General features: G+C 42.7%; 1 protein-coding gene and 1 non-coding gene across 6 annotated transcripts; both read left to right on the top strand.

Annotated features, from left to right (window-relative positions):
• Nucleotides 1-2021: 2021 nt before the first annotated feature.
• On the top strand, nucleotides 2022-27573 carry LOC149303775 (major vault protein-like). 5 transcript variants are annotated; one of them, XM_089480449.1, is made up of 18 exons: nucleotides 2022-2123; nucleotides 2438-2500; nucleotides 3386-3515; nucleotides 4813-5008; nucleotides 6204-6327; nucleotides 7258-7389; nucleotides 7474-7568; nucleotides 9966-10202; nucleotides 12557-12682; nucleotides 13405-13563; nucleotides 14801-15039; nucleotides 18843-19040; nucleotides 21124-21259; nucleotides 22655-22866; nucleotides 24742-24858; nucleotides 24976-25102; nucleotides 26333-26521; nucleotides 26991-27573. In XM_089480449.1, the coding sequence occupies exons 3-18, from the start codon at nucleotides 3394-3396 to the stop codon at nucleotides 27111-27113; spliced, it is 2532 nt and encodes an 843-aa protein (XP_089336575.1). In that variant the 5' UTR covers nucleotides 2022-2123; nucleotides 2438-2500; nucleotides 3386-3393; the 3' UTR covers nucleotides 27114-27573. The 5 variants fall into 5 exon arrangements, with proteins under 5 accessions (XP_089336575.1, XP_089336573.1, XP_089336574.1 ...); XM_089480447.1 differs by having other exon boundaries at nucleotides 2438-2581; XM_089480448.1 differs by lacking the exon at nucleotides 2438-2500 and having other exon boundaries at nucleotides 2023-2123.
• On the top strand, nucleotides 5095-5251 carry LOC149303776 (U1 spliceosomal RNA). Its single transcript, XR_016272039.1, has one exon. It is a non-coding gene; the product is annotated as a U1 spliceosomal RNA (small nuclear RNA).

The following is a 27573-nucleotide window of genomic DNA, read 5'->3' as shown; positions in this document are numbered from 1 at the left end:
ACCCAAGCTTTGTATGGTGTGCTTCACTTGTTGCAAGCATAGTCTGTGTGTGGATGGATCTTCCATGGATATGTGGACCAGAGGGCTAAAATTTACTTGCTTGTATAATTTGAAAGAAATATTTTATAAAATGATATTTATGAGGACTTCTCCCTTGTTGCTTTGATGGTGGTGGGACAGAGAGAAGGGCCTCTTCTGCACTGCAGAAATAACGCAGCTTGACATCGCTTTAACTGCCATAACTCAATACTGTTGAATTCTGGAATTTGTAGCTTTGTGAGATATTTAGCCTTCTCTGTCAGAGAGCTCTGGTGCCACGACAAACTACAATTCTCAGAATCCCATAGCAATCAGCCATGGCTGTTAAAGTGGTGTCAAATTGACCTGCCCAGAAGTACTCAAAACACAGGGAGGAACTTTAAAGAACCTGGTCCATTATTATCCTTATTTGACTAGTTAAATAAATGGTGGCAGATAGCTTGTTGGGAAAAGTAACCACGCATATCAAGCACAGGAGAAATAAGTGGACAGATGATTGGTTTTATGCAGTTGGTGACTCTTTAATGAGTGCTGCAATGGAAATAGAGCTATAAGATAGCTAGAGCCACTGTGATCTTTGGATTGATCTTCTGACTTGCTCCTTGCTCTGTGATTGTGTTTCTTGCTCACTGGATGAATATTATGCAGTTCATTGTTTCCTTCTCAGCAAGTTATTGCTATGCTAATTCAGATGGATGATAAATCTCTGGCAATGACATTAAACCTAATGAAGTTAAAATTAAAAGATAGATAAACCTCTACCTTCACACGCTTAATGGCAAAGAATTAATTTCCAATTTCAACATCAACAAATTAATTTTTCAATCTAATGTTCCAAACTCTTCCTGTGACTAAGCTCTTCTGAACTAATTTAAAACATATTAACAATAGATCTTCAGCTTACAAAATTGAAACCGTTAGCTTTGAATCAGATATACTGTATTTGTTTGGCTGCTTGTTTTATATGCCACCTTTCTCCCAACTTGGACCCAAGGCAGCTTACAAAAGCTACAAACAAGATTAGGTAAAAACCTGAGAATGAAAAAAAAATTGAAAACACAATTAAATACTCTGTTATATTAGAACACCTTTAAATTTTAAAAAGAATAAAATAAATTAAAAAACAATGAAGTATAACAATCCATAAAGTGCATACACCTTATAAAAGGCTCCCTGCCATCAAGTAATAATCAAAAGACTGTTTAAATTAAAAGGTCTTTGTTTGCTGGTACAAAGCAGAAAGTATATGCATTCTCTGCTTTCTTCTGCTAACCTGAGACAACAAGCAATAATAAAACTTGAAAGCCTCATTATCGTCTCATATATTTGCTAATGCAAAGAAGGCCCATCAATTACCCAGATACTTAGGAGGTTATATCATTATTCCTATTCTGGGAAGGGAGATTCAGCTATAGAAGTGTGTTCTTCTATGGAGTTTATCACACTGGGACTAATTTTGGCATTAAAGAGAGATTAAAGTGCATTTCAAACATCCTGCAAATATAGCAAAATAAAGTGAATAATTATCACATGCGCAAATAAAGCAATATCAGAAATGCATCGTGGTTGAAATCTCAAAAGTAAAAAGATGTGTGTTAATGCTCCTTTGTGACTACTTTAATGGTGGGTTTTGTGTGACATCGTATGAAATCATTTTGCTTAATTACACAGTTTTTCTGGAATAATAATGCGATAAACTCCCATGTTTCTCTCTACAACGTCCCTGCCAGGTAGTGATGTTGTGATCCATATGGCCTCCAGTCATGCAGCAAACGACCCCAGTGACGATGCCTGCCCTTCAGATGATGACATGTGCATGTGTTTGTGTGTATGAGATAGTCCAGGATGAAACTGTAAATACCCCTCCTGCACACTTCCCAGACTGTGGGGTAAATTTTCCTGTGCCTGCTTTGCCACTGCCTTTTGGCCTGTGTTCTCTGAAAGATTAGATGAATCTTTTGCAATCTTCTTCCCCTTTAATAGGCTCTGTGCCACACTGAAGTTTTGCTCCACCTCTACCAGGAAATAAATTCATCTGGGGAATTTCTGGCTAACCCAGAAAGAGAAAACAAGCTCTCTGCACGGTAAGATTTCCCTCTTTCGCTTTCCTCCTTTTCAGTTTTCTCTCCCTTGCTCCTTCTGAGTGAGAAAGGTGAGCCTCCCACTTTTTCACTGGTCCTAGATCCTCCTTGTGCAATTTATTTTCAAGACTGTATCTAGAATTAGAAGGCTGGTTGATCAAAGAGCTGTATGAGATCTCAGATTTATAATGATTGCACAATAGGTGGGTGGAGAACTTTAGCTTCCCGTAAAACAGTTCCATGGCCCTTTGAGCAATGTGGACTCTGAGTCTTCCTGCCTAGAAATCTGAATGTTTCACCCTTTGTTGTTCCCAAAGCTCAAGTTGCCATAAGCTCGTCCACGATTCACATCTGAGGTTCATCAGCAAGATTCAGATCTGGTAATTAGCTTTCCTAGCCTTTCTGTGATCATAGGAGTCATCACATCTGAAGTTCATATTTTTCAGCAGGATTCAGATCTGGTAATCATCTTTAATATTATTATTATTAAAGCTTTATTTATATAGTGCTGTAAATTTACACAGCACTGTACATACAAGCTTTTAATAAGACGGTTCCCTGCCCTCAGGCTTACAATCTAAGAAGACACGACACAAAAGGGGAAGGGAGTGGAGGATGGAGCCAGAAGCCTTTTGGCCTGGGAAGGGCTCAGTTCCTTTGGGGAGGCCTGATGGGATTGGCCCACCCCCTCTCCCTCAGAAGCCAGTATGGAGCCACATGCCTTCTGGGAAGGCATCTTTCCTAGTCTCTCTATGATCATAGCAGACATTATGTGCCTACATACTAATTCCCTTTTAAATGGCCGGAGGACGCTGATTCTGGCTTGTGGAAGTAGGTGTGTCCCTGTAATAAGATCTCAAGGGTTGCTGCATAATAGCTTCCAGATACAGGCCAGGCTAGTTTTCTGAGTTTGTTAAAGGATTAAGCACAGCAAATGTGTTGCTTTACTGTACAGTTATACAGTGTACAATGGGTGTTTCTGGATTCCTCTATGCCCTGCCTATTTGTGGTCGGAGGGATGATGAATCAGAGGCCAAGGTGTGCCAGTCCCACAACTTTCCACCCAACCAGGCATGTTGCCAATTTGGTGGACTTCAACTGCCATCATCCCCGGCCAGTTCACCACCATGAGGAAAATGAGAGTCGAAGTCCGATACATTGGGAAGGCAATAGATTGATGAAGGTTGCTATAGTGGTGTCTTCTCTCAGATGTCTTTACTTAGGCTTCTAATATAATACTGCACTCCTTTTGTGACCCTTTTTAGAAGGCAAAATGGCTGCTGAATCAATCATCCGGATCCCACCATACTATTACACCCATGTCTTGGACCAGAACTCGAATGTAACTCGGGTGGAAATAGGACCCAAGACTTATATCCGCCAGGACAATGAAAGGTAAGGAAGGGCCAGGATTCAGCAGGGAGTAGGGGTCAACTGGTACCCACTTGGCTTATTTAGCCAAACGTCTTTCTTGCCATCAATTCTGCCCTCATCCACACAACAAGAAAAATCTCTGCCTCTCTTGAAGCTGCCGGTCACTGGTGTTTCTCACACGGTGGTTTTTGCAGCTCAGATCCGGGGTGACTCCTGGTTTAGCTATGTGAATTCACATTATAACGTGAATGTTTTATCACACCTGATTGCCTTTCTGTTGCCCGTCCGAATTGAGGGGGAACCAAATCCAAAGTAAGTCACGTGATACAGATTCAAGCAAAGTGGAGTGAGTGCAGATTGTATTACCACACCGGTGGGATTCAGAGATTCGAATCAGCACCCTTGCACATGCTCAGTGGGGGTCTGAACGAATCGTGACCTTGTACGTTTCCGGGGTGAAAGGGAGCGCAAGTTCTTGTTCCCTGTTTCGCGTAAAATAAATAAATAAATAAATAATAATAATAATAATAAAACTTTTATTTGTATACTGCTTTTCCTTCTGATCAAAGCGGTTCACACTGTGCCAATTATGTGACATATGTCACAACATGAAGCAATATAATACATCAAGCAATACAGTACATTAGCAATTTCATCAACAATTTTACACAATTCAATATAAAATCTGGAGCCGCATATAAAACTATTAAAGGCTATCAGTTGTGGTTGGACATCCTGATCTTGATTAGGCTATTCTGTCTTTAAAGAGAATCAAGAGGGTATGCTTTCTGAAAAAGTTAAGTTTTCAGTGCCTTCTTGAAGGCTTCCAATGTGGAACAAAGTCGGATCTTTTCGGGAAGGGCATTCCAATGAGTGGGGGCTGTCGTCGTATAGGCTCTCTGATGAGTTGCTACTAATTTTACCCTGGAGTATTCAAGTAAATGTGTCCCCGTTGTTCTGGGTGCGGGGCGGATCCGCCGCTTTTCCAGGTCGCGGGGAAGCGGCAAAAGGCTGCTTCCCCGCAGCCTGGAAAGGGGTGTCCTTGGGGCTTCAAGCCCCAAGGACACCCCGACATGGCAGGGAAAGGGAGAAAGGGGCTGTGTAAAGGCTGCACCAGCGACACAAGCCCAGGAAGGAACTCTAAAACGGAGCTCCTTCCAGCGCCATGGAAAGGGCGCCAGGACATCACGTCTGCGCTGCTCCGTTCTGTAAGTACTTGGGTGCCCGTTTGTAAAGGGCCCATGTGACAATTGTTTGCTGTAGAATCCAAATTCCTAGATGTCTCTTTCTTCCCACTCCACCTCTTCTCTCAACCTAGGATCATATTTCCCCCAGTGAAGATGGTGATGGTCCCCCCACGCCATTATTGTATCATCCACAATCCAGTCATCCGGGGGGCAGATGGCACCATCCAGCTTGATGTTTTGGGGCAGGTGCGACTCAGACATGCTGACCTAGAGATCCGTCTGACTCAGGACCCTTTTCCTTTGTATCCAGGAGAGGAGCTAAAGCAAGTAAGGATTAGTGTGTCTCTCCTCTTCACAGAAGGAACTATAGGGTGGAACTATTCAGAGGTTCTTTCTAGTGCAGCTATTAAATCCTGGGTTCTTGGCAGGAGAAACACCTTGATCATGAAGGAGCTCTTCCCAGGGTGAGGCTCATCCATTACACTCTGGGTGTGCTGACCTCTGCGATTTCCCCAAATGTGGGAAATCCAATTGCATAATTTTTGGTAGTGGTGCTATGAGATTCTCCAAAGTGTGGCCCTGGGATCGCCTCTCTTCCTTTGCTCACTATACCCATACTCCAAATGTGGGATAATTTAAAATGGTGGGAATAGTTGCACTCATGTCCTGTTTTGTGGACCTTGTGAGGGCTTACTCTTAACTCATCACTGCTACCATTGTGAGGACCTCCACCTGTCCCTTTGCTATGGCATTAAACATAGGACCTTCTGTGTCCTCAAGATTCTTGTGTGAGATCGCACCACTGGATCCCACCACCCTTGAACCACTGCTGCCACAACAAATACCATGTGTCTGAACTCATTCAAAACAATAACACTGTTGTAACATTCTCAGAAGTACAAATGTATAGTGAAGAAATAATTTATTAAAATGAAGTTCAGCGGACTGTTTACTTAATACTTACTTAAAACATCTAAATCCTGACTGGCCCTAACTAATACCCCTTCACATCTGTCATGCATATACAGTACCTAACTTTGACACTCACATCTCTTTCTGCCTGACAAACCATTATTGCATATACTGTACTATACCTCAGCATAAATACCCTAAAAACACCAGATCCTATCTGATCTTGGAAGCCAAGCAGAGTTATCACTGGTTAGTATTTGTAATGGGAGTCTTCCAGTGAATACTAGGTGCTGTATTTCGAATGAAGAAATTGGCAAAACCACTTTTGAATACTCCTTGCCTAAGAAAACCCTATGAAATTCATGGTGCTGTCATAAGTCGACAAGTGATTTGAAGGCACATATACATTTATATCTCACATACATAACCAAATTTTACCTTCTCTGATAAACATGACAACCTTTTCTACAAACGTCCATATCATCACAGACATCCTATAGGCAACAGGCTGAACAGTATGGGGATAGAATGCTAGACTAACTAGGCCTTTATTCTGGTACAGCACAGTTCTTCTTATATTCTTATTCCCTCCCTTTATCATTCTTTCCAGGGCATTACTCCTTTGCAGGTTGTCTTAGCTAACACTGCACTCCACCTGAAAGCACTCTTGGACTTTGAGGATGACAAGGGAGGCAAATATGTCACTGGAGATGAATGGCTCTTTGAAGGGCCTGGTAAGTGCTAACAACAGTCAGGAGTGAACCACAGTTTTGTGGCAGAACACAGATTTTGGAGGCAGAACCTTCTGGCTTCAGTCCCTGTCATCGTCTTTTGAAAGGACTGGGAAGCAGTTGAGGGGGAGAATGTCCTCCTGAGACTGAAGAGTAATTGCTGATCAGAGCAGACCACGTTTTCCTTAACATGTTACCCTCCATACATGTTTGTATTACAATTCCTAGCATCACGGGGTGATAGTAGATGCTCTCAATTTAGGGTGATAGTACTACAAGCCTGGAGGGTGGAAGGCTGAGGATAGCTGGGGTGACCAGTACTGAGTTAGATGCACAAACAGTGTGATCTGGAACATTTGCCACGTTTAGGTGCCATGGTTCGACCCTAACAAATTCTGGGATTTGTATTTTGGTCAGAAGCTTTATAATCCTCTACAAGACAATTCTCGTGCTTTAGTTCAAGGGAGTGCACTAGAGCTCTCTAGCAGAGGGTTCTATCGAATTACAAGTTCCAGAATTCTGTAGGATGGAGCCTTGTAATTGTGAAATCAAACCACTGTAATTGTGGAATGTGAATACACCCCCTGATAAAAAGCTATGCTTAATTTGTTCTTTCCTTCTAACTGTGTTTTAAATCAGAGTTTAAGACACACTCCCTCGGAGTGTAGTGGAGTCTCTTTCCTTGGAGGTCTTTAAGCAGAGGCTGGATGGCCATCTGTTGGGGATGCTTTGATTGAGAGTTCCTGCATGGCAGGGGGTTGGACTGGATGGCCCTTGCGGTCTCTTCCAACTCTATGATTCTATGATTCTATAATCATTCTGTAAGTGGCAGAATGAGAGTACGTATTAGCTTTTTTAGCATCTGATTTGGGAGCTAGTCTGCTTTTGTAACAACCTCTCATTCATTGTTCAGTTTTGTTTCCTTTTTTTCAGGCACCTACATCCCACAAAAGGAGGTAGAGGTGGTGGAGACCATCCAGGCCACCATCATTCGGCCCAACCAAGCCATAAGACTGCAGGCACGGAAAGAATGCAAGGACAGAGAAGGGAATAAACGTGTGACAGGTAATTTTGCTGCCTTTTCTACAGTCTTCTGTTGGCCTCTTTCTTTTCAGTATGACATATCTAGCTTCTCCCTTTTCTCCTCAGGTGAGGAGTGGTTAGTGAAACGGGTTGGTGCTTACCTGCCTGGGGTTTTCGAAGAAGTAGTAGCTACTGAAGATGCTTTCATCCTGACTGAAAAGGTGAGTGGTCTGTTTGCTGCCTTAATGATGGGTGAGATGTCTCTCCTAATGCCTCTCCTTAGCTGCTCAAAGTGGGATATAAATATAACAAGAAGAAGAAGAAGAAGAAGAAGAAGAAGCAGCAGCAGCAGCAGCAGCAGCAGCAGCAGCAGCAGCAGCAGCAGCAACAGCACAAGGCTGTTTGACACTACACAGTTCTAACACTTTGATATCACTTTATTTTAACTGCCATGGTCATATCCTTGGGAACCTTGGGATTTCTAGTTTGGCAAGGCACAAGTGCTGTTGAGACAACTTTAAATACTGCATCAAATTATAAGTCCCAGGATTCCATAGGGGAGAGTCATAGCAATTAAAGTGATATTAAAAGGCTTTGATTTTGTGGTGTGAAAGGAACCTTACTAACCAACAATGAGAGCTTTAGGCAAATATATGCTGATTATTTTAGGTCCCTTCCTTTTGCCCCATTCATCTGAAGAATGTGGCCCCTGATAATTTCTCTGAAACTGAATTTGGCCCTTGCTGTGATAAATAAGGTAATAGCAACACCTTTGTGGGTGGCAACATGCAGAGAGAGAAGACAGAGGCTAGCATTCTGCTTGGGACTTATCTTCAGAAATGGCCTTAATGTGTGCAAAATGGAATTCAGTAGTTTTGCAACATCTATGTTCCCTTAGGAATCTGCTGTGATTCTGCAACATATGAGGCATTCATTGTGCAATGGTAGTCAGCGCAGTGACTGATGCACCATGGCCTTATGTAGAGTGGGCAGCCAGCAATTCACACAGAGGAACACCCCAATATGCATCTGGGCTTCAGCTAGGAAGTGCCAAAGTACAACGGGAATGCCTGATGTGCATCTGAAGTATCCATTGTACATCAGTGCCTAGTGCCCAGATGCATATTTTTGCAGTTTACTAACAGGGTTTTGTTGCATCTCTACAACATAGTGACAGATTCATAAAGTTGTGAAATGCAGACTGTGATGTAGAATCTCAGCTAGAGGGAAAAATAACCTGGGACAGGGTTGTGAATTGTGCAGACTATGAACCATATTGGCATTACCTAGTATGTTTCCCTCTCCAGGCCCTTAGCCCCCCCCCCCCCCCCATTGCTGAAAAAAATGCAGTCCCTCTAGTAGAGTGTCACACTTCAGGAAACCAACAGGGGCATGATTCTCCAGTTTAGACCCCAAATAACCTTTTGTCAAAACTGAGGTTGACCATTTGGTCACTTCTAGTTTCAGAAAAATTGGAAAGTGTTGTCTTCAGGGAGTTACTGGTTTGGAAAAGCAGGAAGCAAAATGGGACATGAGAGCCAGCGTGGAGTGATGGTTTCAGTTCTGAATTACAACTCTGGAGACCAGGGTTCGATTCCCAGCTTGGCAGTGAAACCCATTGGGCGACCTTGAGCATGTCACATGCTCTCAGCCTCAGGGGAAGGCAATGGCAAACCTCTTCTGAACACTGAGCAGTAGACTATAGTTTCTAAAAATCCAAGCCACAAAAATTCTCTTTAAGCTAATCAGAAGACTTGCTTCTTGTAAAAAAACCTGGTTTTTTCCCCCTGCAACAAAAGAATTGGCAGAGGCATCAATAGGGAGGTGCAGGGAGTGCAAACTGCACAAGAGGGAAGTCACCCGAAAGAGGGATATCACTCAGTGGGGCAGTCCACTCGATGGGACTGGCGTGGCTGCTGGGTGATCACGAGCCATGAAATTAATTGTAGATTAAATGTGTAAAAATAAAATAACCCATGTGTTCATTAACCAGCATAAAGCAGTTAAGGCCCAGACAGACAGGCTGGGAAAAACAGAAAGTCACTGGTTTTGTTCTTGCCCTTTTAATTGAATATATATACAGTTGTCCCTTCAAGTCTGTGAACTTGAAATCCGGGGACTTGAAAATCCGCGGCCATAGCACGTGCCCTGCATGCATGCACCCCAAGGGGTGACTGTGTACACACACACACACACACACACACACAGTTTATTTGATGTTTTCCCCATTCTGAAGTCTTCCTAGGCAACTCTCAGCACTGACAAGGACTTTTTATTGCCATTCCCCAGGTCAGTTTAAAATATCCCAGTGTTTCCCAAAATGAAATATACCTCTCCATGTCTGTCTGTCTGTTGAAAGAGTAATGCTAACAATGAAAAAATGGTCCTAAGGCTTAGTTAGTGTAAGTCAACAGGCAATTTGAAGGCACATGTGTGCACATGAGCATGTGTGCGTGCACACACATACACACACACCAAGGCTAACCAGAATAGACAGGGCCCCAATAGACCTTGTAAGAATCTTGCATGACTCATTATGTACCAGTAGTGTGAGCTAAACAAGAGTGAGTCCATGCAGCCTTCTTCACTCAGACCTGCATCTTTCTTCCCTCTTAAAGAGAGCGCTCCATCTTCGGGCCACAAAGACTTTCCAGGACTTCCAGGGTATTGTCAGGAAGACTGGGGAAGAATGGCTGGTCACCATGGCTGATACCGAGGCCCACATCCCTGATGTTTATGAGGAAGTGGTGTGTGAGGTTAATATCACCACTCTGAACAGTCACCAATACTGTGTGATTTGTGATCCGGTGGATGCTGATGGCAAACCCCAGCTAGGGCAGAAGAAGGTGGTCAAGGTATGTGGTTACTTCCAACGGGTGTAGGGACTGAGATGGTGCACTTCTTCAGCTGTGGAGAACATCATGCCAGTTTTGTACTCATGATTGTATCTCCTTCTATCAGTTTGTTTTTAATTTGCTTTTAATTTTGTTGAGGCTTAGAACCCATAGCTAAAAAATTGAGGGAAGACTTTGGGCGACCAAAATGGTGAAGGGTCTGGGAACCATGTCCTGTGAGGAACGACTTAGGGAGCTGGGGATGTTTAACCTGGAGAAGAGAAAGTTAAGGGGTGATATGAAAGCCCTATTTAAATACTTTAAGGGATGTTATATTGAGAAGGGAGCTAGCTTGTTTTCTGCTGCTCTAGAGACTAGGACCCAGAGCAATGGATGCAAGCTCCAGGAAAAGAGATTCCACCTCAACATTAGGAGGAACTTCCTGACAGTAAGGGCTGTTCGACAGTGGAACACACTCCCTGGAAGTGTAGTGGGGTCTCCTTCCTTAGAGGTCTTTAAACAGAGGCTGGATGGCCATCTGTTGGGGATGCTTTGATTTAGATTTCCTGAAGGGGGTTGAACTGGATGGCCCTTGCAGGCTCTTCCAACTCTATGATTCTATGCTTCTATGATTAGGGAGAACATCTTGATAGTCAGAGCTGTTTAACTCAGTGGAACAAACTCTCTTGGAAGATGCAGGGATCTTCTTTGATGATAATACGTATGCAGCATTTGGACAACTCTCTTTTAGGGTTGCTCATCATAGATGTGCCCTGAGCAAAGATTGGATCCTAAGGTTCCTTTTAGCACTTACAATCCCATGATCAACATGTCATGTCCAGGAATTCCATGGTGTGCAAATGATTCTAGGGCATGTTCTACAGTGACTATCTATTAATTCAATAAAGTCTGGTTAGGCAGGCTAGACTGTAATGTAGCCTTGCCCTACAATGTACCAAACATCCACCTGTAATTGCACTGCTGCATGAAAATACTTGTGGTAGGTATGTTGTCTTTCAGGAAACCTCCTTCACAATTGTTAGTCTTCTCATTAAGGTGGCCTTGATTAACTTGTAAGACAGGGGTTTCCAAGGAGCCCTTAGGGCTCCATGTGCACTTCCCAGGTACTCTGCGGCCACTCCAGGAAAATTAAAGAAATAAAAATTGGATGAAATTAAAGAATAATAATATGTTCATATAAACACACATACACACACACACACACACACACACCGTATTTTCCGGCGTATAAGACGACTGGGCGTATAAGACGACCCCCAACCTTTTCAGTTAAAATATAGAGTTTGGGATATACTCGCTGTGTAAGACTACCCCTCTTTCAACGCACACCGAATAAAAATTTAAAAAACATCAGATTTGATTTCAATATGGTAATTTTAATTCAAATGCTTACGACATGCACTTACTTAGCAGGAAAACTTGTTGTATACAAAGCCTGCTTGGATTGGTCAGCTCTCTGTGCCTGCCCAGCCCTCCCTGTCTCCAAGACTATCAGAACAGTAATGCAGATTCTCCAGTCCAGCTCAGAGGTTTCAGCACCTGCCCTATAAGACGACACCCAGTTTATAAAATGACCCCCGACTTTTGAAAAGATTTTCTTGGGTTAAAAAGTAGTCTTATACGCCAGAAAATACAATATATATTCCTAAACACCATTGACTTGTAAGACATAGGGGAGGCCTCTTAGGGGCTCTGCCATAGAAATAAGGGCTCAGTGAGTCAAAAAGATTGAGACCCCCTGTTGTAGGGTATTTGCATCCATTCCTAGACTCTAATCCACGATCGTCTCATATTTCGCAGCACTGCTAGAAGGAACCTTGGAATCCAACCTTTGTTCAGGGAACATCTATGATAAGTAACCCTAAAAGAGAGTTGTTCAAATGCTGCATAAGTATCTTCATCAAAGAAGATCCCTGCATTTCCCAAGAGAGAGAGAGTATTTGTAACCTTATCAATAGCAAGCACATTTCTATACTGCTTACCTATGTACTAAGTGGTTTACAAAGTGTAAGCTAATTGTCCGCAACAACCTGGGTACTCATTTTTGCGACCTGAGAAGGATGGCAGGCTGAGTTGACCCAGAGCCCCTAGCTGGTATTGAACCAGTGGCTGCAGTACAAGCATTTAACCACTGCACCACCAAGCCTCTTTGTGCTATTTGTGTGTGTGTGTGTGAGAGAGAGAGAGAGAGGCCCACCAGGATAAAACAAGAGAGAAAGTGTTTTCCTCTGTCCTTGTACACATGGGCAGGAGGGTTGTGCATTTGACATAAGTACAGCAAGGCACCATCTTTCCCATGCTGGTTGCAAAGTCTCATTCATGGTTTTCTCTAACCTTTGCTATCATTTCCTCAGGGGGAGGTTTCATTCTTCCTGAGGCCTGGAGAGTGGCTGGAACAAGGCATCCGAGATGTTTACATCCTTTCAGAAGAAGAAGGTCTTCTGCTGCGGGCACTCTGCCTCTTGGAAGATGTGGATGAGGTAGAAGAGTCTGAGACTCTGTTGTTGAACAGAGGCAGAGATTGGAAGTTATTAATTGCAAATAACTGGCTAGTTGTAATAAATTCCTTACAGTAAATTCAATAGTGAAGGTATAACTAAACTACATTATCATTATAATGTAATCAAGGGTTAACATTTCTTTTTTATGTGTAACTAGCTTTTTTCATGCTTTTGTAGTTATAGGGGTATGGCTTCACTAAATAAAGCAGGAGGAATATCACATGGTTCAAATGCTGGCTTGTATTTTGCCTCATGTTACAACTTCATGTTGAAGTGGCTATGAGGTGAACAACAGGAGAGCATGTCCTGCCAGTGACTTTGCAGCAGCAGATTGTTTTCTTAAAGTAACTAAAATTAACTAGAACTGTCAGCTACATTTCTTTCAAGAAATGAGAAAGTAACCATTTTTTAAAAATGCAGCTGTTGCTGTAACACCTTTGAAGAAGCCCTTGAACTATAACTGTAACTAATCATCTTTTAAAAGTAACTTCCCAGACTGTGAGCGTGGGGAGGAAGGCAGGTTGTCAGATGTGGATGGACATTAGAAACCCTTCCCATTACTATAACTGATGTAACTGTAACTGATAATCTTTTAAAAGTAATTTTCCAAACTCTGGAGTAAGGGGAGAAGGGCAGGATGGCTGATGTGGATAGACATTGGAACCTCCTCCCCTCTCTGTCTCTGCTTCATGCTCACCCAGGATGATGAAAAAGTGTCACGCAAGCCAGGTGACCGTTGGTTGATCCGGGGGCCCTTGGAGTATGTGCCGCCAACGGAGGTGGAAGTCCTGGAGCAGCGCCATTCCATCCCACTAGCAGAGAATGAGGGCATCTATGTGCGGGATATCAAGACTGGCAAGGTAAGCAGAGCAGATAGAATGGCACTTTACTGGATAGTGGCTGCTTTCTGGATCAGCTTCTATCCATCTCAGATGAAACATGCTCATTAGCAGCACCCTTGGGATACACACCTTAAGAGGTCACTGCTGACAAAAGTATCACCGCCCTCTGTCACACTTGATATCCATTATTTATTAACCACTCTTCAGCCTAGGCTCTTGGAGTAGGTTTTTTTTTAAGCCACAGTTAGTAGTGGGTATGAAGAATATCCTATGATTTCTGCTTAGGTTCTTTGGTTTTGGCCCTTTGGGGGTATTAAAAAGAGGGCTTCATTCATGCACAGGACCTTGGACTCTCCTTCATCTGATGCTGGTGCTCCCCCTGCATTGCTCAACTGCAGCATTTAGGTAGTGTGGAGAACACAGTGATTAGGTAGTGTGAGGAAGATTTGGATTGATGGATGAATTCCAGAAACATATCCATATTAGTTTGTTGCAGCAAAAACAACAAGGTGTCCTGTGACACCTTAAAACCAAACATATTTATTATAGCATGAGCTTTCATTCATTATTGTCCATTTCACAAATCTATGGAGTAGTATACAGAATTTCAGATCGGATTGTGGAAAGCTAAGAGTCAGGGGGAAATACAATGCAAGGTGACAGCTGGATTATTAACACCATCTTTCACACAACTGTTGCCAATGACACAACCATCCTTGACTTGTAATTCTGGATAACATCCCATATATATGAGAAAATGGGCTATAGTCCACATAAAGTCATGTTCTGATCTATTTATTAGTTTTTGAGGTGCAACAGGACTCTTTTGTTTTGATTAATAAGGTTTAATTTACATTTCTGGGATCTGAGCCAGAACCTGAAAGCAGGAATCTTCTAAACAACACTGAAAAGTACCTTTAGTGAATGATCTTAACTATGTAGACGTGTATCACCAAATAATGTAGTGCTGTATTAAGTGATTTATGGAATATCCATTGTAGTTTGACTGCCACCTAATTGCCAAAAAGGTATGTTGCTTGTTTGTATTTACTATGCAGTAACTACTATGCAGTAACGGCAAATTTAAATGACATCTTTAACAAGTCTTAGGCTATGTAAAGTAAATACATAACATCATCCAGGATATTTGGGTAAGTTGTAGGCAAGAATATTATTGTGTATTTTCCAGTCTATTAATATTAGAGTTTAAGATTGACCCTTGCCCCCTCCCTTCTCCCTGGTCTTTTTCTCACAGGTCCGGGCTGTTATTGGCCATACTTACATGCTGTCCCAGGATGAGGAGTTGTGGGAGAAGGATCTACCCTCCCATGTGGAGGGCTTGTTGACCTCAGAAAGGAATCCTGTGGTCGATCGTTCCAGAGATGCAACAGATGGGAGCAACCCAGTTTACCGTGACAAGACACGGGCTGTCTCCTACCAAGTGCCACACAATGCAGCTGTGCAGGTGTATGACTACAAAGAGCGTAAATCCAGGTGAGAGAACCCGGGTATGTTTTTAATTCTGACTGCTTTGTAACAACAGATAAGAGTTTTTCACAGTCCAGAATAAATAAGACCCTGGAAACATCTGTATGTTAAGGAAGGAAAGAGATGACCATAGAAGATTTCAGAAGTGGGGCGGAGTGAGAGAATGAACAGGAGTAGCACATGAGCTGTGCAGTTCAAAGGAAGGTTCACCTTTTGTATTCCATCCCATAACCATCTAACTGTAGCTTCAATATTACTCTAACGCTGCATCTGAAGAAGTGGATTGATATCCACAAACACTCATGCTATGATAAATCAGTTTGTCTCAAAGGTGCTTCTAGATCCTTCCCCCTTCCTTTTTTCTTTCCTTTTTAACATGTCTGTCCTTTGAAAACTGCTTCACTTGAAAGGTGAGAGGAGAAGGCTAACAGAGAAGGGATTTCTTAGGGGCCAGCACTTAATTTCTAAAATATGAACCATACCTAGCATTCATATCCTAGAAGCCAGTATTCCTAATTAAACCGAAATAGATCCTTGTGTTTTCTCACATGTCCACAGCAGGTACCCAAGTGGCAAGGCAGCACTCTGAGAGGCTGGAGATGGACTGAGGCCTTCTGCATTCCTCCATCCACTCTTCCCCTCCTAAACACCACTTGCCTCACTCAAAGTGGTGGCCTGTGGACCAGTTATGGTCTGCAAGCCATTGGTTTCCAGTCCACCCTACAGAGAGTTTCCAAGAAAGAAAGAAATACTTGTTGACAATGGATGCAAATGTGATTCTAGACTGTGGCACTTGTGGGGGGGGGGCGAGGGGTGAGATTGTCAGTCTCTCATATCAGATGGCTTGAGAAGCCCTGAGGTAGAGAACCGGAACTGGGGAAAAAACCACTCTTTTGAACTACAGCTTCAAGAATCCCTTGATGACTGAGGGATTCTAGTATAGTCCAAAGGATAACCTTCCCAAGATTTGTGTGGACCATTAAAGTGCTGAAGATGAATTTCTACAGCCTCTTTTCTGGTGCCTTCTTTGGGCAGCCAAGGAAAATGGGGAGGTGTTGATTTCTCAGGTAAATTACATATGTTCAGGAGAAGACACTCCCAGGGCTTCTGTCTCATGTTACACAAATCCACAACTAGGAGTCTTTTATGAGTAATCTTCCCCAATTCATCTTCCTCAGTTGCTAGTTTTGCAGCAGCAGTAGCACCACATTCAGTTGGACCATGCTTCTCTCTCTCTGAACCTGATGCTGTAGCCAGGGGTCCGTTTAGGGGAATTTTATTATTATTGTTATTAGCTCAAATATTGCAAGAGGAGGGCCTGCTACGACGGCCCTTGCAGAATTGTCTCCCGATGTGTATACGGAGTAGACCAGGGGATCCCAATAAATGGAGCTGAGACAGACTTCTAGAATTAATAACCAATTTATTTATAATGGGGGGGAAACACATACGATTCACTAGCATACACACACACATACAAGGCTCAGGAAAAGCATAGGTTAGCATGGAATAGGATTTTAGGCATCACTGGGATGATACGTACCAGAATGTAGACTCCCTCCAGGAATCCAAATGGAATATGATGAGGATGGCATGAGGCTCAGCCATGGAATGACTGGCCAGGAGCCAGGATTCAAAGGGACATAGCTTCCCCCTGAAATCCAGATTGGCCCAGTGAACAGGCAAATCTGGGAGTATTTATAGGCAAAATCTTGCTTCTGGCAAAGGTGCTTGATGGTGAGAACAAAGGTGTTTAATTACTTTCTTTTCACCTGGATGTCCCTGTCTGATTGTCTTAGTGGTCTTAAGCTGCTCGGACAACAGACCCTGGGAGGGGGCAAGAGCCTCAGGCAAGGCAAACATTTGCTCTTCCTGGTCCTATGATAATCTTTTTATGCGACTTCCCCAGATATGATGATGTGGGTGCCCTTCAGGGGTGTGTGTACATGTCCTCATGCCTTGCTGGCAATGGTGAACAGGCTATTAGAGTTCATCTAGGGGTCATTAAGGGTTATCATTTATACCAAAATTTATATGGAGCAGCATGGGTAACAATGCCAAGGATGTGACATTGTGCTTATTCTGCATGATGAAGAAAAGGTACTCTCATTTTTTTAGAATGAGGCTTGGCACCAAAAGTAGATTGTGTGACTAAGGCTTTTCCCCCTGAGCTAGCTTTTTCTCATGTTAGCTCTTTTTTGACTAATACTAATTTATCATCCTGTCCTGCACCCTACTTTGTTTTTCAGCTTAAGGCAGTGTATATGAACATCTTGCAGAACCTGGAAACATTACCTTTGGACTACAACTCCCAGAGTCTCCCACCCAGCTTGGCCAATGGATGATGGGTTCTTGGAGTTGAAGGCCTCCCCCTCTCTATTCTACGCTCTGGTTACTTTCCTCACATTTTATTCTTCCAACGTATTTTATCATCACACACATTTGATTCTTCCAACCACCCAGCAAAATAGGTTAGATGGGAGCAGGGAGTATGTGTTTGTATCTCTCCCTCCCTCCCTCCCTCCCTCCCTCCCTCTCTCACACACACACACACACACACACACACACACACACACCACCTCAGGGTCACCCAGTGAGCCTCAGATACCATCACTGCCAAACTGTTGCATTCTGGTGTTGTCATTTGTCATCCTGTTTTGACCAGTCCTCATTTGTAGTTCCATTTTGTAGTAACTTCTGGTCCAGTGTGGGACAGGCAAAAGCACCATTCAGTGTTTGTTACAGCTGTCATATCTCTAATTAAAACTTCTCACAGATTTTGCTTGTTTCTTTCTGTGCAGCATGACTGCAGTGAATTGCTTTTTGACAAGTCAGTCTCTGTTCTCTGTGGTAAACTAGGGGTGGTTACTTTTCTTATTTTTATTTTTTAAATTCGTGACATTTTGCTCTAAAGGGATTTTTAAAAATGATAGCTTAACCACCACCACCCCCCCAACAAATGTTGACTGAATGAGAAGCAATTTTCCTAATTCCACAACTGCTCTGAATTACAAGCGGCAAGAGAGGAGGAAACATATAATTAACACTGCAGGAGACCTTAGCCCAACACAACTTAATCTTATGAACAAGCAATATAAAAATGTCCAGAAGTTTTAGCTGTTTAATCTGCTGCAGCAAACCACCCATGTGGCTTCTGATACCTTGAAAAGAATATAATAAACCTATACTATTCTGAGCTTTTATAGTCTATAATTGTATTCATTCTGTGTGTTTGTACTGTGTATGTACCTAAAACACTAGGTAGCCCTTCATGCATCTAATGAGGTGGGACAATAACATTTCATGGTATCAGAAATTTGTTAGGCATGATCCTAGTGGTTCATCTTAACTAGAGATGACCCACTGAATCGTGACATGGTAAGTCAACACTTCCATAACTTCCATTGATACAGTGGACCCTTGTTATCTGCTGGAGTTTGGTTCCAGGAACCCCTGTGAATAACAAAATCCGTGTATGCTCAAGTCCCATTAAATGCAATGGCATAGCAAAATGGTGTCCCTTAAATAAAATGGAAAAATCAAGGTTTGATACTTGAAATTTATCCTTTTTTTGAATATTTTTTGAAGCTGTGGATGCTTGAATCCGTGTATAAAAAATCCGCATATAAGGAAGGCCAACTGTATATTGGGTCTACTTTAGTTAGAACTGACCCATGCCTTAGTTGGTTGTTTCAGTGTTGTAAAAATGTCTTAGCCCTTGAGGAAAGACATCGCAGGCTGACACTGCATGACTTTTCATAATTTGTAGACCTCAGTCATTTTAATTCTGTTTCTCTTCTTCCTCTCAGGGTGGTTTTTGGGCCAGAGCTGGTGCTTCTGGGGCCAGATGAGCAGTTCACAGTCCTGAGTCTGTCGGGGGGCCGTCCCAAGCGCCCCCATGCCCGCCGTGCCCTCTGCCTCCTCCTAGGTCCCGACTTCTGCACCGACATTATCACTATTGAAACAGCTGATCATGCCCGTTTGCAACTCCAGCTGGCCTACAACTGGTGAGTTAGAGACTACTGTTTTGAGGCTACTAAGTTTTGAGGCTGGAGGTGAGAGAGGCGCCCCAACATGGAAGCTACCGTACCATAGTAGCGTGCTGAGGGCATAAACCACTTTGTGGAGCACTGGGAATACACATAAAATGACAGATATTCTACTGCCTTTTTAAGCAAAGCAAGATACTTGATTTTGTGCTCATATAGGCTACAGAAATGTAGGTACATTTGCATGTGTGATGTCCTTTAGGCCCAAGTGGGACATGATGGGTAGCAATGTTTTGTTTCTCCAGGCAACTGCCCTGTTCACACATAAAGTAAGTGTGGGGTTAACCCCACCACCACCACCATAAAAAAAATCTGTTATTCACCCCATGTTGTTATTAACATTTTACAATTTAATTAACAACATTTCATTCTTCTCTTTTTACAAGAACAAAGAAAGGGGACACAGTTATTTGATATATATTACACAAATCCCATTTTCTGATTTGAGAGTAAATGATTATTAGTGGTGGAATAAAGTCTTATACAGGCAAGACCATATGGTGGAGGGGAGGAAATTTGTCCTCTCCTTTTCACCTTTACAGACACTTATTAATGTCTGTCTGTCTGCCTGCCTGCCTGCCTGCGTGCGTGTGTGTGTGTTTGTGTATGCATCTAAGTCACCTGTTGACTTTTAATGGCCCGATTAATTTCATAGGATTTTCTTAGGAAAGGAATACTCAGAAGTAGTTTGCCATTGTCCTCTATATCACCTGGTGTTCTTTGGCGGTCTCTCTTCCAAGTCCTAACAAGGCCAGATCCTGCTTAGCTTCCAAAATCAGATGTGATCCAGTGCCTACCAAATATTTCAGCCTTCTCTCTTTTACAGTTGGCCCCCCATATCCACGGATTCTTTATCCACAGATTCAAGCATCTACAACCTGAACATATTTTAAAAATATATAAATTCCAAACATCAAACTTTGATTTTGTCCTTTTATATAAGGGGCACATTTTACTATCCCATTGAATTTCATGGGACTTGAGCATCCATAGATTTTGGTATCCACGGGTGCTCCTACAATCAAACCACAGCAGATACCAACTATACTTCTCAGTTCCTTTTTTTAAAAAAAGTAATAATTTCCCCCTTTGTTTCCTGCATTAGGGACAGCCTAGAAGAAAACAGCATAAAAACAGCCAGGGATAGCTAAATAATAGGTATCAGATTTTGTAAAGTTCCCCTCTTCCTCCTTTTCTGTAAAATGTAGAACCAATACCATTCCCATCTTCTTTTTAAGTAAACCAGAAAGTCCTGACATGACTCCCTGTCATATCTCATTTGGCCTGAAGCAATTTGAATTTTAAATTAATATACCGGGAAATGAAGATATTTCAATAGCACCAGCTTCAGAGGTTAGGTTCTGTGTGTGGAAGTGGATATTCTTCTATCAGCTAACCTTGAGGTTATGGAATTCCTTTCCCTCAGAAACGTACATGGCACTTTCATTGTCTACATTCTTTTGGAAAGTCAAGACACACAGCCAGGCTTTTGGAAATGGATGAATAAAGATAAGACCATGGCATTTAACATATTAGTGTTTTAAGCTTCTTATATTGGTTCTAAGGTCTGTTTGTTTTTAAATGTTATTTTATCAATACTGAATTATTTCACCATGGGACCGTTAGGTGAAGGGTGGGCTATAAATTTAAAATTGCAGATAGATACGTGAGCAAGTATAGAAGGAAAGGAATGAATACCATCATGAGAACATAGATCACAAAGTTGGAGATGCACCCATCAACAAAGGCTAAGCACCTTGGGGTCCTCAAAGCCCATTCTGTATTTCAGGGGTAGGCAGCTGTAACCCTCTAAATGTTTCAGGTCTGCAACTCCCATCTCTTTTACCAAATGAGGGATTATGAGAATTGTAGTCCCAACAAGATTTGAATGGCCACAGTTTGCCACCCCCAGCTCTCAGCAGTGGAAAACAGTCCTATCAAGACAGACAGGCAGGTTTTCTGAACATTGAATAAACACTACTGTTATGTTCTTTGTACAGTCATGGAGACTATAAAGTGTTTGCTCCTGTTTTCTCATCAGGCACTTTGAGATACCTGCTGCTGCTGAAGCATCCCGCCTGTTTAGTGTCCCAGATTTTGTAGGTGATGCCTGCAAAACATTAGCCTCACGCATCCGTGGGGCTGTGGCTGCCGTCACATTTGATGACTTCCATAAGGTGATCTCTCTCTAGTCCTTTTTTACTTCAAACCTCTGTCACTCAGAGATCACAATCAGGCACATCTTTTTCTGTCTCTCTGTCTTATCTTTTCCTCTCTTTGGGCTCATGTTCCTCTATACCAGATGGAAGGATGCAGGTAGGTGAGGAGGGGCTGTGAGAGGGCATGGACAGTTATGTTTATCCCACAAGTTTGGTCAGCTTTCTCTGAAACTTACACATTGTAGCCTGCACCCTGCTATGTATTGGTTTGAGCATGTAAATTGGGCAGGCTTACCTTTCCCTTCCCTGTCTTAACTCCCTTTAAAAAAAATTAGGCTGTTATCTGAAGGTTTCCAAAAAAATATTATTTTTTAATTGTAGTCTGTAGCTAGGCTTGATATCAAGCCCACACTTTGGAAAAAATACTTTTTCTTTATTACAGTTACCCCAAACTTTTCAGCTAGTTTGTCTATGGAATTCTGGAAGTTGTAGTCAAAAAGTGTGTTGTCATTACCCAACTAGACCTCAGAGATACCTCCCATTAATCCCAGCAAGTCAATGGCCATGATGGTTGGGACTGATAGAGTGGTCATAATCCAGCATATCTGGGGAAGGCTGACAGAGGCAGTTACTTTGGGCTTGGAGAGACCTATTCTGTTCTGACAACATGTAAAATTGAAGCATCTTCTCCTTGGCATATAAATAGGATTAGATGTTGAGTCTCACTTATCCTGAATTCTGAAACCCACTTTTTTCATGGGTGGCTGAGACAGTGGCACCTTTGCTTTCTGATAGTTCAGTGTCCACAAACTTTGCTTTATGCAAAAAATTATTTAAAATATTGTATATAATTACCTTCAGGATATGTGTATATGAAATATAAATGAAGTTTGTGTTTAGACTTGTGTTTAGACTTCTGTTTAGATATATACATAATGAGATATCTCCGAGATATCTCATTATGTACATATGCAAATACAGGTATTCTAAAGTCCAAAACACCTCTGTTCCCAAGCATTTTGGATAAGGGAAAGTCAACCTGTGTAAGCCTTTGGAACGTAGTGATATTGTATGTCTTCATTACATTTAAAGCATAAATGGCGGGCCACCCTTGACATTTTATCTGACAACAACCCTGTGAGGTGGGTTAGGCTGAGAGAGAATGGTTGACATAAGGTCAGCCAATGAGTTTAATAGCTGAGTGGAGATTTGAACCTGGTTTTCCCCAGTTTAACTACTATAATATACTGGCTTTCTCAACACTGCTTAGTGCTTGGAGAGGGAAATTGGCTACTAATGCACTCGTTGTCATTAAAGCTGTTTTTGGCTCCAGGGTATATTTGGCATCATGACTGTGCTGACTTAAAAGAAACAGAATCTGTGCTATTGTTTTACTGGTATATATGTCCCCAGAACTCAAACCGCCTGATTTGTGCCGCTGTGTTCGGATTTGATGGGGAAGGGGCCCTGCGCAATTCCTTACGCTTTGCCCCCAATGGCCTCGTCATCAGCAGCATCGACATCCAGAGTGTGGAACCCGTGGACCAGAGAACCCGAGACTCCCTCCAGCGCAGTGTGCAGCTTGCCATTGAGATCACCACCAATTCACAGGAGGCAGCAGCCAGGTACAGAACAGCTTAGGGAGGGAGTTAGGCAGGTTGATGGGATGAAACAGCCAAACTCTCTACTGGATTTTCTCTCTCTCTCTCTCTCTCTCACACACACACACACACTGCTCTGACCAATAATCAAATTCCTCTTGGGGCCACCTCCATGGTAGAAATAATGGAGTTTGATATCACTTTAACAGACATGGCTCCATCCTACAGGATTCTGGGATTTGTAGTTAGGTTGGGGCGCCAGCACAATTTGTCAGAAAAGGCTAAAGGCATTCATTAAAATCCCTTCTATACAAAACAAACAAACAAACAAACAACACCTACCAATCCCTAGATTGTATGGGATGGAGCTATAGCACATTAAGTAGTGTCAAACTGCATTATTCTTACAGTGAAGACTTGGTGGCATACAATGAAAATTAAGAGCATTTAAAAAAAGAAGTAAATACACCAACATTAGAATCTGAAGCAAGCCACAGAATAAAACCAGGTTAACAATAACTGCAGAAAGGAGTATTGGTGCAAGATCTACCCTCCATCCCATTGATGTTGCCTGAAAAAGTAAGAGTTCTTTGGTCAAGTAGCTGCATCTCTTTCTTTTCTACAAAAGTCCTAGAAACACCAGTCTTTTTAAAAGTCTACCAGAGCTTTGGAAAGTTAGTTTTTGGGATGAAAAGTCTTGCAGTCAGTATGATGATGAGATTATGGGAGGTGGATTTAAAAAACCCTAGCTTTTCCAAAGTCTGGACTTGGCCTGATCCTGGAGGAACCTTGTCAAATGCTAAGTGTCCTGGAAATGATGAAAACCTAGTGCTAAGTATGCTCTTGCTGAAGGATCCAAATTCATCTCATAGAAATTGTGTAATTTATTAACTAATTTCTACTTCACTTTACCAGCCAACAATGGCTACCAAAACATCTTAAGGTTAAAATTCACACTGAAAAAGGAATAAAATAAGGGACTGGGATAAAATACAGTATGTTAGTCAAGAGCAAGGAAGTTACTTCTTTGGATTGCAACTCTCAGAATCCCTGGGCCAATACTGTATGGCCAGTGGCACTACTATGGCCATGCTGACTGAGGAATTCTGGGAGCTGGAGTGTAGAAAAAGTAACCTTTTCAAGCTCTGCTGCAGTTTAGATCTCAGGCACTTTCCTTCAGAGGAAGGGAGTAGAAGAGCTGCTGATGGAGTCAGGAGCGGCTGTCTGACAATAACTTTCTGGCCCTTCATTTGATCTGCAGAATCTTCTGGAAGTTAGCAAAACAGTCTAGGTTTCTCTCTTCTGGATCGAGGGATGGAAAGAACTGTAAGAACTCATGGGGAGTACAAGGCAGAAGAAATGCTGACTGTGCTGATGACACCAACTCAGGAATAGCCTTTTCTATTGATCAAGAAATTGTGCAAACAACAAAACAAGTCCTCATCCCTTGCTTTCCTTTTTGCTAGCCATGGGATGACGCAAAGAGCTATACAGAGCCATATAGAAGTATTGGAAATTTGACTCGGCCCTCTCTGTAGCTTCTGAAATTGCAGCAAGCATGACAGACTTTTCCAAGTGTATCTCCTCTGTAGCTCAAAACCTCCTAAATTCTCCTGTCTTAAATGGTCCCAATCTATGGTTTTCAAAAAAATCCAGCGCACATCTTGAAGTCATCCTGCTCACTTGTCGTTCTCAACCAGGAACTGCTGGCAGTCTCTGCCATCACACATAGACTTTTTTTTCCTCCTGAGACCTACTCCTTCTCCCAGTTCTCCTTGGGGAATGCCTTTTAACAGCCCCTGAAATGGATGGATCTCTGCTGTGTTTTGTCTTTCTTGTTCTGACTTTCATTTACCCCTTCTCTGATTCCACTGCCTCCCCCTTCCCTCCTCATCTCAGGCATGAGGCAGAGAGGTTGGAGCAAGAGGCCAGAGGACGTCTGGAACGGCAGAAAATCCTCGACCAGGCTGAGGCTGAAAGAGCCCGGAAGGACCTGCTGGAACTGGAAGCACTCAGGTAAGGTTATGGTATGGAGGCCCAAGGGACAACCGCAGGCATAGCTGTGCATTGTCTACTCAATGGCAAACAATTTCCCTATGAGCTCCATTGTTCCATGTGCTTCTTTTTCCACAGCACGGCAGTGGAGAGTACTGGGGCAGCTAAAGCTGAGGCCCAGTCACGAGCGGAAGCAGCCCGGATTGAAGGCGAAGGGGCAGTCCTGCAGGCCAAACTGAAGGCAGAAGCAACTACTATAGAGACTGTGAGTCCTTACCATTCCTCCCATGTCTGTTTGCCAGTCTATTTTAGGCACTAAGGCCTGTTACAGACAGCCAAAATAAAGCTGCTTCGAGTCACAGTGGAGGTATGGTGTTTCAATGATGCATGCGTCCTAAGAGTCCAGAAGTTGCGCCAAAGCCATGCTCCAGCCCTTCAGGACTGGAGTGTGGCTTTGGTGTGGCTTCTGGACTCTTAGGACGCATGCATCATTGAAACACCATACCTCCACTGTGACTCGAAGCAGCTTTATTTTGGCTGTCTGTAACAGGCCAAAGACTCCAACCACTGTTCCCTACTCAAAATGAGCACCTGCAAACCCATCTCAGAAAGGTGGCACCAGCTTTCTTCCCCCCAGCTCTCAACAGACTTGTTTAAACTCCTTGACACTCCAGAGCTTGGAATCATTACTTTTTTGGAGTCCCAACTTCTGTAATTCCCCAGCATAGCCACTGGAGAATTCTGGGGCTCTAAAAAGGGCAATTTTTCCAAACTGCTCTCAGCTTTCTTTAAGTGCACCTCTAGACTGTTAATAGTCATATGCACTCCCTGTTTTATATAAAAAAAAAAAATTCTCTGTGGTGGGTTGTTTTTTTTAGCCCTAGGGCATTTCTAGTACTGGGGCATTATCATAGTCTTAGTGTAATTTTGTATTAATTAAAAACATGATGTATAATAAACAAAAACCTGCTCTCAGAAGGGGCTTAAGAACTTTAAAAGTCCAATGGCTAGAGAGGTCCAGCCATGCTAAGAGGTAGAGTTTGGAAAGTGTTCCTGGTTTTGGGTGAGGAGGACTGTATCTCCCAGAATCACAATGGTCATGGTGGCTGGGGGATTTGGGGAGCTGTAATCCCAAACAGTAACTTTTTTTGAGCTCAGCTAAAAGTTAGCTTTAATGTTAGAGATAGCAGGCTGGATCCAAAGATGCTCTTGCATGCAAAGCAAGCATTGAACAGTAGTGGACATGGTATAACACAAACAGGTTCTTCCAGAACTGGAATCATATGAATCAAAGCAGAATGTCCCCATAAATCATTGCAATGCTGTTTTAAGGAACAGCACCAGTGTGTGTTTTCTTTCCATTTACAGATCTTAACATCTAGTCCCAGACGCCCTAGGTACAATGTTACTCAAAATGCAGGTTTTCCCCTTCATTCCAGTCACACTGCATCCCATGAATGCACTAACAATGTTATCCTTCCATAATCCTTTGCAGGAATCTGAGCTGCAGCGCTTGGCTCAAGCACGGGAACAGGAGCTGCGCTTTTCCAAGGCTCAGGCTGACTTGGATGTGGCCCGGGCTGAAGCACTGGCTGCTGTTGAAGTGAGGAAATTTGAAGCTGTGATCAAGTCCCTGGGAGCCAACACAATCCGGGACATTGCAGTGGCCGGTCCTGAGATGCAGGTGAGAAACACAATGAGGTTGACCCAGACTGGGAGCAAATAAATGGTGCTTCTTCCAAATGGGACCTCCTTGGTAAAGGGGGGGGGGGTATAATTGCCTATGGTAGAGCATGTGCTTTGCACCTCAAACACTCCAAATTCAGTCTTCAGTGTAGCAGGAGCTGCAGCCTGATCTCAGCCTGAGGCTCTTAGCTGGAGTAGATAATGGTGAGCCAGATGGACAAATTGGTTGAGCTGGCATACAGCAGCTCATTTCCTTCATAAGGACCTGAGGGATGGGTGGGGAATAACAGACCTTGAGAACATTAGCAACAGAGCTTGGGAATGTGCCTTTTTGGGGGAGTGCAATTGCCAGAATCTAGCATTTCCAAGATTGGATTTAGCAATAGGGAATCGGAAGTTTTGTAATCCAGTTTTGTTAACAAAGAGGCAATGTAGACAAAATTTCACTTTCCTTTTTTTCCCCACAGGCAAAACTACTCCAAGGCCTGGGCATCCAATCCACACTTATCACAGATGGTTCCTCCCCTATCAACCTCTTCACAGCTGCAGGAGGGCTGCTGGGCATTATGCCCAAACCTTCAGAGGCCTGAAAGAGACCGGAGATTGGAGGGAACGCTTTCCAGCTGAATCTTCTTCAAGTGCCTTAGGAGTTTATCACATGGGATGGATCCCATTCAGAAATTGAATTTAAACTACAGTAGAAAAAAACCATAGAAGTGGGTAGATTTTCAAATGACGTTTGTGTGAAGGAGAAATAACACAACATTAACCCGAATGAAAAGTCACCAAAATCCACTCCTTTTTACTTTCAGAAAGTTTTACTTTCAGACAAAAATGTCTGAAAAACAATGCACTTTTTTGCAGTCTTTTTTTCATACTTTTAAATCCCGTTTCTGCACGGGATTTATGTAATTTGCCTCCATGTGATAAACTCCTTAGAGATGACAAGCAGGGGCAGGCCAAGCCTTCCCCCTCTTGTCTGGGTCTCTTCTGAAAAGTGTGCCTTTTTGACATGAAAAAGAAAGCATATAATAAAGCTGATTCCATGCA

The sequence above is a fragment of the Sceloporus occidentalis genome, unplaced genomic scaffold, assembly GCF_023333645.1.
Source record: "Sceloporus occidentalis isolate IW3139 unplaced genomic scaffold, rSceOcc1.0.p SCAF_14, whole genome shotgun sequence".
Taxonomy (NCBI): domain Eukaryota; kingdom Metazoa; phylum Chordata; class Lepidosauria; order Squamata; family Phrynosomatidae; genus Sceloporus; species Sceloporus occidentalis.
The sequence above is the reverse complement of the archived record's forward strand: the minus strand, read 5'-3'. Positions and strand labels throughout refer to the sequence as shown.